We start from the raw sequence: 15,297 nt of genomic DNA on the forward strand, positions 1-15,297 counted from the left end.
TACAAGGCTCAAGGCAAGGCTCATTAGAAAGTTCTAGAGCAGATAGACATGCAAATGAGAAGAAGTACGGTCAACAATAAGTGTCACATTTTTTTACAGTATATTTAAGGTGACGTTCGGATTCAGACTGCACTGCATCAGCATCAGCTGCATCATCATCAGAACGGAACTCTTCAAGGACGCGTAGTTCACGTTTGGCGATTTGTCCTCTTCTTTAGCCCATCACCGTGCTCACTAGCGCCACTGCTAAATAATTGTGATTATTCATGAAATTATTTAAATTTAACGATAGATATTTAAAAAGGGGGGGCCGCTACGTACTGTATTTTGTATTTAAGTACCTTTTGAATACATTATAATAGTTTTTACGTTGCTGGATTCGTCAATCAATGCGTCCAAAGTTAAAACGGCCGTTTTTGTTTTGAGTTCATAGATCGACGAATCCAGCAAGTTTGATGTACTCAAAAGGTAGTTAAATACAAAATACAGTACGTAGCGGCCCCCCTTTTTAAATGTCTATCGTTTAATTTAAAATATTTAAATAATCACAATTATTAAGCAGTGGCGCTAGTGAGCACGTTGATGGGCTCTAAGCGAGGTTTAGACTAGCAAGAACTTGCATGCAATTTTCATTACATTGTGGTATCTGATAAACATTTTTAAATGCAGCTTACCTTAGTAGTCAGCAATGTAACGAAAATTGCATGCAAGTTCTTGCTAGTCTAAACCTCGCTTTAAGCAAGTTAGGTTCTCGCACTTGTCCGGTTCGTTTATTGCATAATTTGCAGCACAATCGGTACAGTCGACGTGAAAGATTTGATTAAAGTTTTGCACCTTACTTCCTGTGTAATATAATGAGCCAAAAAAGTAAACACGGACCTGTACTGTACATAAAAGTATTGGTGTAGTCAAAGAGAGTAGATAGTATATGTAGAGGGTTAGTTATAGTAAATTTTGTAGTGACAGTAAATTTACTGTCATCTATCGACACAGCATTAAAACTAAAAATTAAAATGTATTAAAAGAATATATGCATATATAGATAAATATTTTTTTAGAACGCCATGTCTTTGACCCATGTACTTTCACTGATATGTGTTAAAATTGTTAAATATCAAACGGTGCCACCAACGCCACCTACCCGAGTATAGGCCAAAGGTGTGGCGCCATCTATTCGAGTATAACTTTTTCTTGATATTCCGAGGCACGTTTTTTCCTTAGACTTTATTTATCTTATAAGGAGTTACATATATCTTTGGTTTAGTGGATGTCTTAAATTAAAAAACAATAAAACAAATAATTCATAAAACTTAAATTAATTTTAATCGCATCTAAGAATAAGTGGAATCCTATAAAAACTCAATCCTTAATTTTAAATAATTACTAAAACAACTCATACACGCAACTTTCTTAAAAAAAAAATGTTTAATAATAATCTTAGTATGATCGAATATCAACTGTGATTGCTTAGTACTAAAACGAAACACGGCATAACGTAAAAGGTACTATCGCATCTAACAAGTTATTCTCAAGCGGAATCCTATAAAAGATCAATAATTTTAAATTATTACTAAAACAACTCATACACGCAAGCATTTCTTTAAAAAAATATGTTTAAAAATAATCTTAGTATGATCGAATATCAACTGTGATTGCTTAGTACTAAAACGAAACACGGCGTAACGTAAAAGGTACTCTCAAACTGTCGGTATCTTATTATGTAATTTATTCACATATCCGCGGTTCTGATCACCACACGAAGCCGCGGATGCACAGATCACTGTCTGTTGATTGACGATTTGGCCTGAGAACAAAAAAAAAGTATCTGTAACTACAAATTTAAATGGATCATAACTACAGGCACGTAAACAATTTATCAGAAAAGAAAACTCTTCCAGCCCTTCAACTTCCAATATGCTCTGTGCGAAGTGCATTGTTGGTAGAAAAATACCTAAGCGACGTGAACGCACAGGACAGTAAAATAGAAAAAACTTTGTGGGACTAAATTTTCATACTAATTGAAAATTGTCCATACTCATATATGGAGTGGGCCTTCTTAGGCGCAGTTACTTTATTGCATGGTAAACATAAAATATGTTTTCCGGCGCGTTTGTGATCCAGTCGGTTAGCCTACTCACCGAAAATGGAAGCATCTAAGTATCACTCTTCCACAACTTGATGGTTTTGTCGTTCTCGAGCGCGGCGGAGGCGATGATGTTCTCAGTCGGGTGGCAAGTCGTGCAGAGCACCGTGTCCGTGTGCCCGGAGAGCCGTTGCACAATCTCCTTGGATTGCAGATTCCAAATGTAAACTAGGTTGTCCTCTGAGCCGGATACTATCCACTGGGGAAGAAAAAAATAAGTGTTACTATAGCATGATACTTTTGCATATACATAGATGTTAATTTGTCTACATACATAAAATGATGAAATTTAAATTAGTTACAGTACCGGCCAAAAATATATCACCTTCAGGTATTTACGGCAAACCTTTTTAGGGTCCCTAGTTGACTGCGGAACCCTAAAAAGATTTCCCGTAAAAACCTGAACGTGGCGGCAAAGCTTTTTAGGGTTCCTAGTTGACAACTAAACCCTAAAAAGTATGCCGTAAAAACCTGAAGGAGATATATTTTGGCCGGTACTGTACATATTTCAAATGATCTCAAAACTGCCCATGTTGGAAGCGCCTATCGTCAAAACACCGAAAACTATGATCTTTGAAAGATTACGCCATATCGTTAACAGAAGATCCGAAAGAAGGACTAAACTAAACAAACCTAAAATTATTCACAGATGGCTCAAAAACAAATGAAGGGACAGGATGTGGTGTCTTCTCGGAGGACCTGAACATACGCATCTCCAAACCCCTGGGTGAACACAATACGGTATTCCAAGCTGTATGTGTAGGAATAATAGAAGCTTGCAATGCTATAACAAGACGACAAGTGAAACACGAAAGCATACTAATACTGTCAGACAGTAAATCAGCACTACAAGCACTATGCAGCGACAAACTTACATCAGAGCACATACTTGAATGTCATCAGAGCCTCACTGAAGTGAGCAAAGAAGGCAACAAAGTAGGAGTACAATGGATAATGATGCATAGTGGATCAAGAGGAAACAATGCAGCGGATCAACTGGCCAGAAAAGGTTCAGAAATACCGACATATGGACCTGAGCCAATTATGCCCCTACCAGTATCTTACATACACAACCAGCTAGATTAGCTAGAACAACATCACAGATAACTGCACAATAAGTACTGGAATTACATGAAGACATGCAGGCAAACCAAAGATATTCTCCCAGAACTGAACCACAAGCTCACCAAAATACTACTGAAAACACCGAGAAGCCAACTACGTAAAATAGTAGGACTAACTACAGGACATAACACACTAAACAAACACCTACATAATATGGGTAAAACTGACAGCCCCATGTGCATAGCGTGTATAGAAGAAGAAGAAGAAACAACAAAACATATTCTCCTGGACTATTAACAGGTAGAAATATACAGGAACAAATACCTAGGGAATCCGCACACACTGAAGGAGGCAGTTAGCAACCTGAAGACCTTGCTAGGTTTCGTGGAGGAGCTGGGGTGGTTAGAGTAGAGCTACTAGTTTCCCTGGCAGTAAATTATAAGGAGTTTTAAAGCTCCTACACAGTATCGAATTTTCAAACTCGAGTACCTAAGGTGCTCTCTGGCTCCGTCGGCATATTATATGCCGGCTGTACACACTCGTCGAGAGCCTCTCGCCGAGTCTCGCTACCGCTCTGACCCAATCGGAGAAGGGCGAGACGAGACGAGAAGGGTGCAGTATGTACACACTCGACCAGTGTGTACAGCCGGCATTACACGAGAGCCTCGGGTAAGAGGCAAGCACGTAAACGATACGGCTCGCATTCGGTATGTTATAAATAAACAAAACAGATCATACCTTTCCGCCGGTAACACTGAAGTTGGCAAAGATGCAGTACTTCTCATTCTTGTGGCCGGTGTAGGTCTTGAGACACTTGCCCCGGCTGTAGTCCCACAGTTTGAGTGTGTTGTCAAGGGTCGCGGCCAGAATATACTTCCCGTTGGGCGAGAACTTGACGAACGACACCGGCGGGTTGTCGTCATCGATCAGGGTCTTGAGGCACTGGCCCGAAGCGGTGTCCCAGATTCGACTGGAAACAAAGTTAAAAGATAGTATAGGTATTTGCCATGGGGGCATCGGGAACCGGTATGCTCACTTTGTTCGCTTATTTATCTGGATTTTAGTGTTACATTTATAAGAGTAAAGCAAAAAACGAACACATTATTAAAAACTTTGGGTGCTGCTCTAAGTCACTCTCAAACGCGTTTTAAGTGAAGTAGCGCGCAAGCGCAATTTTAAACCCACTACGGTTTTTCGTAAAAGTACCTAATATAACTGATTTAAAATGTAGCTTGTCACCCTCGTCATAAAAACGAAAATCTCATTCACTGAAATTGATTAGTATTTTGACATTACGGCGGAACATGACTTCATGACTGCTAACATGTAACATGCAAAAAGTATGGACGAGATAATATAAATTTATTAGGCCCATTTTTCCCGAATTCGCAAAGCAACAACAAATTCTCACTACAATACCAAAATAATACACCAATAAGTATAATCTAATCTCAAATATCATTACATTGTTTCACGTCTGAAAATAGGTTTCTATTCCCAACCAGTCCTCGGATATTAGATTGTGAAGGCATTGATTAAGATGTCGTAATAAGCGTAACATGAAATCGCGTAGGCAGATCTGTCTCCTACGCCTACATGGAGGGTGAATTTACGCGTCAAGCTTAATTAAATGTTTCCAACATTATACACTCGACAGCATTTGCATCATATCTGTATGTTTGATGACAATGGGGGAATATATTCATATCAAGTATCGTAGGTATCGTTAGCTTCATCTTTTTTTTTTTTTTTTTATGTGATATTCAGCAAACGAGCAGACGAGCCGTCTGATCTTATTCTTTATTTTATTTTTACGGTTTAGGTAATTCGAATGGTGGGCCCAACTTGTATAAGAATAGAACTCACCATAGACCGTCGTAGCTGGAAGAGACAATGAGACTGCCGTCCCTGTTGAAATGCACTGCCGAGACGGGGTCCGAGTGAGCTGGGAGCGTCTTCAAGCATTTACCTTTGACAAACATGAAACTAATCAATCACAAGTTACAAGTACGTACACAAGGTTTTACTCATATCAATGGAGGATTTTGTTATTTTTTTGTATAAAACTTGCAAACACTCATATTTGTGAATTTTTAAAGTGCAGATGCTGCGGGTCAGGATGTGTACACATCTTTTTGGTAAGTTGATCAGTATTTTGATCCTTGACAAACAATAAAGTAAACATGAAACCCGTGAAAGTAATGAATGTTGATGTTTCCACCTTATACTTTAAATAGGTAAATACTTTGTATTTGCAAACAGTGATTAGGTAACGTGAGCTTCTGAAAGCGGTAAGGAATCGAGTATCGTAAGGATCATATTACCTAAATAATAGATAATCTTAAATAAAATAGTACTGACCTGTCCTGACGTCCCATATCCGAACGCTCTCGTCGAAGCTGCCGGACACGATGAGATTGCTCTGTGGGTTGAAGTTACAGCAGAACACGTAATTGCTGTGGCCCTTCAGGGTTTTAAGGCATTTGCCAGAACTTAGCTCCCACACCTGCAAATTTATTAACGTGAAATTAGTTTTTTTAATAATACCAACTATATAGCCGCAATATTTTTTTTACTAAACGCGCTGTTTTTGGGCAATTTTAATTTTCAGTAAGAACTGTCTCTTACTACGCATTAACAAAGAGAATTAAGTTGACATAAGAGTGTTCACTCCATACATCGATTTTGTTACCAAAACGACTATTATATTCGTAGTCGACACCTAGCGTCAAGTACCGGAATTATCAGTACTGCTACTTTTGCATTTTGGTAACAAAACCGATGTATGGAGTGAGCACTCCTATGTCTACTTAATTCTCTTTGGTGTTAACTGCTATTATAAGTTTAACTTTTCATTTGAAAAAGACACAGTTTATGAAATTTTGGAGGCAATACTTTTATTTACAGATATTTTAACTCGCCTCATGCGTAGCAAAGTCCTGTCGAAAGTTAACAAAAAAAATCCTTTTTTTTTGTGTACATATTATTTCGATCTTTCAAAATTGTCACTACAACTGTGAGCGCAAAAAACTGTTATTTTTAGCTGCGTGGGGTTCTGCACAACGTGGGGTGTGGTGGGTCTATTCTCGCTAGTTCTGCTTACATTACAATTACTAGTACTTATAAATTGTTATGCGATAAGCCCCAGATACTGAGTTTCCAAATGTAAGCTTAATGAAATATGGTCAAAAGCTAAGCTAAGTGGTATTATTATACAGGGTGCCCATGAAGGGGAAAAATATAAACAGCGTATTCCTGACTATATTTAAAGTTAGAAACGTGAATTAACGTCTGCTAGATTAGGCTCGGTTTTAGAGATATTTCCATTTTTGTGTAAAAATGTAATGAAATCTCCAGTATGAAACACCTTTATGATTGCGACGTTGCGAGACTTAAACATCTAATATGACTGTAAAACTCAAATCCAGTTCTGTCACTATGAGTGTTTAGTATGTCATTGTTTACGTGTCACTTATTATCAACAGAAATATCGGCGTATTATTTTTTAATAAATAAAAATGAAGAAGGAATCCAAGAGATAGCATAGAGGATACACAATGCAAATAAATCGCTAGGCCTATTATGGCTAAGAATAGAGTGATCGTATTTTTTGCAAATGTTTTACGTGTTTACTATTAAGCGTCCACTGATGCCAGGGGGCAAGGAATCAAAGAGTGATAGGTTTGTGCACTGTTCACCCAACGTTTGTTTCACATGCAGATTACTCCTGCAAAGTAACTGGACTAAGTAACCGCGAAAATCGAAGTTCACAAATTACGGGCATCTCTCTGTCACTCCAATTCCGCCTTCATTGGAGTAAAAGAGAAATATTTCCGCAATTTGCGAATTTCTGCCAACCGAACGTTAGAAACTATGTTCGGTCTTGCTCTCCGGAGGATATTGTAGAAGACGCCGCCGTGAGATCTGATTGGGAGTGGGAGATCTACTAATAGTAAATTTGATTGTGCATGTGATTATTGGACAATAAACGTAATATTGTAACTAATTATGTATCTTTTGTTACTATTTGAAAAATCTAAAGTTAATAAAGATTAACTCTTATCAAGATCCCATCCATATTGGAACAGGCTATTACACCATACATTGCAGGTAACCTATGAATGCCCAGCAAGTAATATTTCAGTCTCATTTTCAATCAGCCGCAGAGAGACCCCCTGCATCCAGTTTGTATCCATTGGGGTCACGTTTATCTGCAGCTGGCTGTTCTCAAAGGATTTTGTCCTTATTATGATTATCATGAGGAAGACCGAGACGTGCGTTTTTGGACCAAGCCAAGGAGAAAATCAACGTAGTGACGTATCAGGAGCTCAAAACAGTGGCAGAAAGAAGAACGGAGTGGCGGTTACTCCACCGACAAGAGCCAGGCTCTTAAGAGTTATGATGATGATGATTATCATTGTTATGATCTAACTAAAAGTAAACAAGTCCCTACATAAATAATATATTTTATTTTTTTACAATTGGGACATTGCAATTAAAGCGATTAACATGTTGTTAAATTGTGATAGACTCATGTAGAACAATGGAAGTGATATTTGTTTACTAGATTAAACTCCTTTCTTTATGAATCATAAGCGAGGTTTAGACTAGCAAGAACTTGCATGCAATTTACGTTAGATTGCTGACTACTATTAAGGTTAACTGCATACAAAATGTTTATCAAATACCGCAATGTATTGCGAATTGCATGCAAGTTCTTGCTAGTATAAACCTCGCTTAAGAGGTCATTATTTGATTTTATTAAAAGTTTAATACGATTATTATTATGTAATTCATTTCATCCATAAATTAACGTACACAATCTCTTTAGTACTCATTTATTTAAAAAAAGGTTATCTACCTCAAATTTAATAATTTACAACCTAGGTATTATTCAATTAAAATCATACAGTACTAGCATTATCACGTATAATTATCACTATGTCCAATACGATTTTCACGAGAAAGTAATTTGTTTTGCAAATCCTTGATGGTTGTCTGGAAATCCGTCCTCCCATCTGGAGCATCTAAATGATCGAGAAACGTTGATGTTTCCGGAAGATGCATCATGGAACTGTTTCATCATGAGTTCATGAGTGTTACACTCACAGATCATTTCCTTAAACTTTCGTAATTAAAGACCGACCGTCTGAACTAGATAGACCTTATTTTCTTATTGTTATTAAGTGAAACTTTGAGTTTAAATGTACTTAATAAAACTATTATTCGTTTAAAACTCAATTTCAGGACATTGAAGTTCAATGCTAAAATTAATAACAACACCAATGACGTTGACAGTTGAAGGTTGAATGAAAAAGAAAATTTCTAAGTGGCCAGTCATTTATCGTATCTAATCTAAGGAGTATCTATGATGGCGAAACTTTTAAACTTTAACTATTTGTTGAGTAGTAGGACTAGTAGGTAAACTAAGACCTACTTATTAACTAAACTACCTGATATGGCTCAGCGACCCAAAGAGGATCTTGGCCTCCGAAAAGAGAGCACACCAGTTTTCCCGATCCTGCGCCGTCCTGACCTACTTATTAGAAGTGACATATCATGTCATGTATTTCTTTCGTTGCACATGCCCCAGCCAACGTAAGCGTCTCTGTTTTAGCAGCGCAAAGAGGCTGGGCAGCTGAGCAATCTCAAGCACCCTCTCGTTTGTGACCCTATCCTTCCAGTGTATGCCCTACATGTTACGGATGCAGCGCATGGGGAAAGCGTTAAGACGACGTTCGTGTTTGGCATACGATGTCCAGGTCTCAGCCCCGTACAAGAGTATGCTCAGAATGCACGTTTGATAAACAACCATCCTGGTTTTCCGGCTAAGATGTTTATTTTGCCATACTCTTGTACTCAACTTCCCAAACATCGTTGCGGCTTTTTCGATTCGAACGTCAGTTTCTGCATCCGGTGAGAAATTGTTAGTCACCGTCGACCCGAGGTAGTGGAAAGACGAAGAGACGTCATAATTAAAGCTTGACACTACTCTTTAAGTTCAGTATGAAAATCCCGCTTTCCATTTTTCGAAACCTTTGAAACTTATTCCGTTACGTGATGTGCAAGTAAAGATTTTTAATTTTTATTAACTTTAGACGATTCATCTAGTGGAGAATCGCCCCATGCTTAACTCATATTACAAAACAGGAAGCGAGAAAGACGAAGAGACGTCATAATTCTTATTCGTATTTTTGTATTAACCAACCTTTTTATTTAATATTCTGTGGGGTAATTGTTGCGGTTTAAACAAAGAAGGATCTAGACCCGGCTTTGAATAATCTATGCCCAAAAAAGTCGAAATAAAAAGTCATGACATTGCCTCGTGAAAATAAAAAGAGATAGCAATAATAAACGTTGCCAGCTCGCCCTAAGGCACTTTTATACTAGAGAAGCAAACGTTATGTATTTATTATGTATGAAAAATTAAAATAAATTAAATAGCATAATTCGACTTAAGATTGTATAACATTTATTACTCCTTATGGCCCCAGGAATGCGTGGTTAAATTTTTTCCCTTTCCTCATGGGCACCGGTATTTTAAGTCAAATGGAATGTTATCTTAGAAATAATAATAAAAGGTCGACAACCGTGAGAATAACCTTATCTCCCATCTCCCTTAACTTTTTTATCATTATCACCGTATTTCATGCCATGATAGTTTTATACACCGTGGGCTGGTAAAACCCGACAGATTTTAAGCACGCATTCCTGAGGTCATAAGGAGCAAAAAATGTCATATGATTTTCAAATTCGGATAAAAATATATTTTTTGCGTTTTCTGCACACAAAACGTAATATTTCTTTTACATCTTTGTGAAACAAAAAAAAAATTAATAATTAAGTTTTGTTTGTATTTACATCAAATTGCGAGTTTTCTTTAAAACTTTAACCTCTGACATTTTAGACTCTAAATGCGTCAAGAATATACCTTTAAAATTTTTAAAACCCGGCGGTTTATCAGCCCACGGTGTATAGTAAAACTTGAAATGTGATTAAGGTGCAGTGGGTATAGCCAGCAGTTTTTCAAAAATCGTAGCGCTTAATTGGGTTAATAAGGTTGCCAAAAAATAAGAATAGCAATTTTGAGGCCTTTCTCTTACTAATCGATTCAAAACCTGATTAAACAACTTTGGCTCGATAGAAAAAAATCACCAACATCTAAAACGCACCGTTAAAAATTTGTAACTCTAAAACTATACAACAACTAAAACTAATTAAAAATAATGATATTCGCGATCCTGGGCACGCACGGTCGGCCGTCTGCTCAGTGCTCAGCGTGCTGCATTCGGATAAGGACCTGAACTCACGGCGCCTTAAGTATAACCGTAATAAAGCTAAATAAATATCTATCAATGAAAAACAACAATTACACACCAAGTATTTTAGTTTAAAAAATGAGTATTTTTTAAATATAATCTACGTCAGACTAGATGGTGACGGTCAAACAGTTCAAAAGCCCCAATTAAGTTTCCAAAGTAAATGTAATTGTTACCTTCAGAGTCTTGTCATCACTTGCACTGACGATGAGCCGGCTGTCCGAGGACCACGCCACATCACTAATGCCCATCTTGTGGCCCGAAATGGTCTTCTCGAACTTGCCATCGTAGGCACCCCACACTTTAATTACTTTATCGGCAGCTGGAAAGTAAAAGGTAATAAACAGAAGACACCATGAAATAAATAAATTGAGTCAATCAAGTCATTGATAAATAAATAAATAAATATTATAGGACATTATCACACAAATTGACTAGGTAACTCAGTAAGGCTTGTGTTGTGGGTACTAAAGCTCTAGTTTTCTAGGATAGCGGTAACGTCGTATAGTGGCCGACTCCATACAAAATAACATTGGAATCAATTTATTATGACTCCGCTTATACTGACTGACCAACCACTTACTATGGCGTAATTACTGTGCGAAGTTTGATTTTCATGTAAAATTACTAATCGCTTACTATGACCTATAAATCCTATTTTCACGAAATGATGCTCGGTTATACTGACACTTTCGCTGGTTTTCGTGGCCCTCCACACGTCTTTCCCTGCGAGAACGTTTGGTGCGTGCGTGGATTGTAAGGTGTTTTAGTTTTGATTCTCATTGACAAGTTAATAATTGGTACAAGGTTAATAAAATTCATCTCTCACAAAGGAATTTGAGATTAATTTCGAAAAATTAAGAAAAATAAGAGTTAATCCTCTATGCTTTATATGAAATCCGCTTATTAGTATGACGTGTTTGTCACTTCCCTTTGATGTCATCAAATCAGACTATGTTTTCGAATCAGCTAATAAGAAATGATTATAGTTGTCTTTTACAAGGGAGGCACAGAAATGCGAGCATATAATAACTGTACACCAAGTTAAATCCAAACGTACGTTATTAATTAAATAACATTCAACGCCATTATTTTAAAGTAAATTTTACTAACCAATTTAACATGCAAACAAAAACATTGAAGTTTAGTAATTTGAATTTGAAGTTCGTCATGAAATGCCAAATTATTAGTGTTTTTTTTATGCAAGTGGGGTAGTCTTAAAATACCCATGTACCCTTACCCTGTTAAACAAAATAATGTTTTTAGACAAAAACATTGTTGTTAAACAAAATAAATTTTATTGTTGTTTGCAATTAGACATAAATCTATATAACATAACATTTATAAATTTCCCGAAATTTCGAGATTTCCCGGGAAAAATCAGTCTCGGGAATTCCCGGAGCATGCCTTAGTAGTAACCTTGCCTATGAAGCCGATGGTCCCGGGTTCGAATCCCGGTAAGGGCATTTATTTGTGTGATGAACACAGATATATATTTGTGCCTCAGTCATGGGCGTTTTCTATGTATTTAAGTATGTATTTATCTATATACGTACGTATATCGTTTTCTAGTACCCATAGTACAAGCTTTGCTTAGTTTGGGGCTAGATAGATCTGTGTAAGATTGTCCCCAAATATTTATTATTTATTTATTTATATTTATAATTTCATCTATAAATTTTTCATCTACACTTTATGATGAACTCATACAAAATGAACACAAATAGACCTAATAGTAAAAAAAAAACAAGTGCAGTGATATACACGCATCAGCTTTCAGCTGCTAGTGTATTAAACAATATAATAATAATAATAGGACATCAGACTGTAGTATAAAAAAATATTATGTAATTTAAATATGTAACTTAATTAGGTACTTATTTTTACCTAGCACCTATTTAACCAATTTGACAATTGTCAACTGACAATGACAATTTCCTAGGTATACATTATTTGCTCGGTAGTAAATGATGGTACCTAGTGTAAACCTTTACTTATTGGACCAGCAATGTATGGTAAATTGTCATAGTGGCAATTGTCAGTGTTAAGAAAGGACAATTGGCACAAGGAATGCATACATTGACCTGCCTGTTCCTATTTCTATCACAAGTGCGTTATTATATTCAATGACACACTACAATGGGATAGCAATATAACTATGCGCATGCGATAGAGACCAGACGGGTCAATGTATGAAACTCCTCATGGTTAGCATAATTTCTTTAGTGATCAAGGGGCCTGTCAGTCTGATCCCCTATTACTGACACCTTGAGTATACCTAGCAATTGGACAAAGCCGAAATATACATATGCATTAAGGTATTTAGAAGGAATATACAAAGTATCATAACAATCGGTGTCATAATGGTTATGAAGAAATTAACAAATTACGATTTTTTTACTTTGGAGCAGCCTGTATGTGTTAGTAGCTCCTGAGGTAAGAAATAGTATGAAACCTTGTTTGACCTTTTTGATTATCTTGTTAATTTATAACACTAATAAGATTCTGACTTTTGACAAACATCATCATTGCCACACATTTTTGAACAAATTGTCAAAAGCACTACGTCTGCCAATAACTAATACCGCATGTTTCTTATTGTTGTCGATTACTGGAAATAACTTTTGTTTGAAAAATTTTTTTTTATCTCTTGGTCTAATTCATCCTTGTGTGTGAAAAATAAAGATATTTTTCATTTTTTCATTTTTCAATTAAAGAAATATTAACATTAGAGCATTCCTGAGAAGTAACCCTACGTGGGATTTAGGGTTTGTCCAATGGCTAAGGACACCCTGTATATAAATGACCCTTTAGTATAGTAGACAAAATAAAGACAAGTGTAATACTAAAACTTTAATGTAGCTTGAAATTAAATTGCACCAGATAAAACAAACCACTAACAAGTTAATAGACATTTATTGAGCACTAAGATTAATAACAAAGTAAACTAATATTATCAATTCAAATAACAAATATAGTGTTGGCACTAAATTTGTGTAAAAGCAATGTGTAAAGCAGTTGAAACTGCTTCAGTAAAATAAAATTTTGTCAGGTACCCACATACACAGAATTGATATTTAAAAATATATTTTGTAGTAAATGTAGTGTGTGGCATGGTAGAGACTAAAAACAAACTATTCAATTATACAGGTCTATTAATACTGAAAGATTTTAAGAACATTGCAAATGCAGCTCCATACTTGTTCTTGGCAATCAGGTATAGAAAATAAATAAGTAAATAAATGAATTAAAATAAATAAATTTAATTAAATAAATAAATAAACAATAATAAGGGGTCCTTTACTAGAATTACTCACACCTACGCTAATTGAAGGTTTAGTTAAAAAAACTGTAGCCAAGGCCAGTCTTGGATGAACACTTCATGTCAATGCCATGTTACAAAATGTTGGTTTTCCTAACTCATTACTATTCTAATTGTATTCAATGTCTAAATTATTCAACTAAATAATGTAGTTACACATTTTAAAAATATTACATGTTCAGTGGGTAACTTAACAATTAGGCAAAAATGGTTTTTAATGTAAATTTGAAAAAATGTTGTTTTAGAAAAATGTCTTATCAGAAACTACGGCGCATAGGATTACTTGAGATAACATAAGTTATGTGACCCTAAGAAACATAAACAATGCACGAATAACTAAATAACTAAATTGAGACCAGTAGTTGACAAAATAAATGTATAACAAAATGCTTTGACAAACATAAACCGGGTAGTGCTCAATAAATTTTCCAACAAAGTCATCGTAACGGATGCCGGATAGTAATAATATGCATTATACTTACAAGAACTGGCTAACCATTCGCCATTTGGACTGAATTTAACGGACGACACCGCCTTCGTGTGTCCAGCGAGAGTAAATTTGAGCGTGTAGTTCGGCTTCTGAAAACCGATGCACAAATGAGCGCCAAATCGCACGTGCTCAGATACAAAAGTTGAGTTACATAAACATGTGCAAGCGGCAACTGACGCAAAGCCGTGAAATAATCAAAGAAATGCGATAAACTTACTGCTACCGAAGACTTGTTGGACTGTGGAGCGCTCTGCGAGAGCGAATTAGGACCGGAAAGATTAGCAGAGGGCCCTCCGTGAGCTTGATGTGCAGCTGGATGCCCCGGCCCGGGTCCTAGCGGCACCATGTTTCAACGACTTGACTTTCAACGCACTACGATTTTATTTGTTCGACACCTAATGTAATCACTGTTAAACACTGAATTACCACGAAATTTAAAATTATGAAAACGTACACGATTTAGCTGACTACCGAATCGCAATTTAATAATTCTTTCCACGCCAGTTTTTAAAGAAAATTGTATATCTGAGCGTCTCAATGCGTTCATTTCGCGAATAGCGAACAGTAGTGCCAACTAACTTAATAAAATTCAAAATGTCTACCCACCCACATGCCCACATCATGCCCACATCCCACATACGTCTCCTACTGCGTGGGACGCGTAAGGCAAGGCATACACGTACCAGAAAGATTATTCTAGATAGTGAAAAATGTGGAAATATTTTAAAGAAGAAAGCATGGTTATAATATTATTATATTAAATGGCTAATGTTCACTTAAAGTTCCCTCCACACTCATTCGCGAATCATTGCGCGAAGCCGCGAACGTGAGTGTGGAGTCTAGTTCGCTAATCAGCGAAATTGACTCCACACTCACGTTCGCGGCTTCGCGCCGCGTAGTCTGGAGCGCGCTTAACAATCAGTTAAATTACCGTGACAGCAGTACTCCATATAGGGGT

General features: G+C 36.5%; 1 protein-coding gene across 1 annotated transcript; it reads right to left on the reverse strand.

Moving 5' to 3' along the window:
• Positions 1-1,300: 1,300 nt before the first annotated feature.
• On the reverse strand, positions 1,301-14,917 carry LOC134755117 (WD repeat-containing protein 5). The gene is made up of 8 exons (XM_063691594.1): positions 14,557-14,917; positions 14,332-14,428; positions 10,704-10,849; positions 5,570-5,714; positions 5,075-5,177; positions 3,947-4,178; positions 2,139-2,342; positions 1,301-1,804 (listed from the first exon to the last, which is right to left on the reverse strand). The coding sequence occupies exons 1-7, from the start codon at positions 14,683-14,685 to the stop codon at positions 2,154-2,156; spliced, it is 1,041 nt and encodes a 346-aa protein (XP_063547664.1). The 5' UTR covers positions 14,686-14,917; the 3' UTR covers positions 1,301-1,804; positions 2,139-2,153.
• Positions 14,918-15,297: the final 380 nt, after the last annotated feature.

Source organism: Cydia strobilella, chromosome Z, assembly GCF_947568885.1.
Source record: "Cydia strobilella chromosome Z, ilCydStro3.1, whole genome shotgun sequence".
NCBI classification, from domain to species: domain Eukaryota; kingdom Metazoa; phylum Arthropoda; class Insecta; order Lepidoptera; family Tortricidae; genus Cydia; species Cydia strobilella.

What these genes read in the sequence shown, in the direction of transcription:
- LOC134755117 (XM_063691594.1), bottom strand. Translation starts at nt 14,685, where the DNA reads ATGGTGCCGCTAGGACCCGGGCCGGGGCATCCAGCTGCACATCAAGCT. An exon ending in CGAATGGTTAGCCAGTTCTT is followed by an intron (nt 10,850 to 14,331) that starts GTAAGTATAATG and finishes TTTACTTTCCAG; the next exon opens with CTGCCGATAAAGTAATTAAA. An exon ending in TCAGTGTTACCGGCGGAAAG is followed by an intron (nt 2,343 to 3,946) that starts GTATGATCTGTT and finishes TTTCTTCCCCAG; the next exon opens with TGGATAGTATCCGGCTCAGA.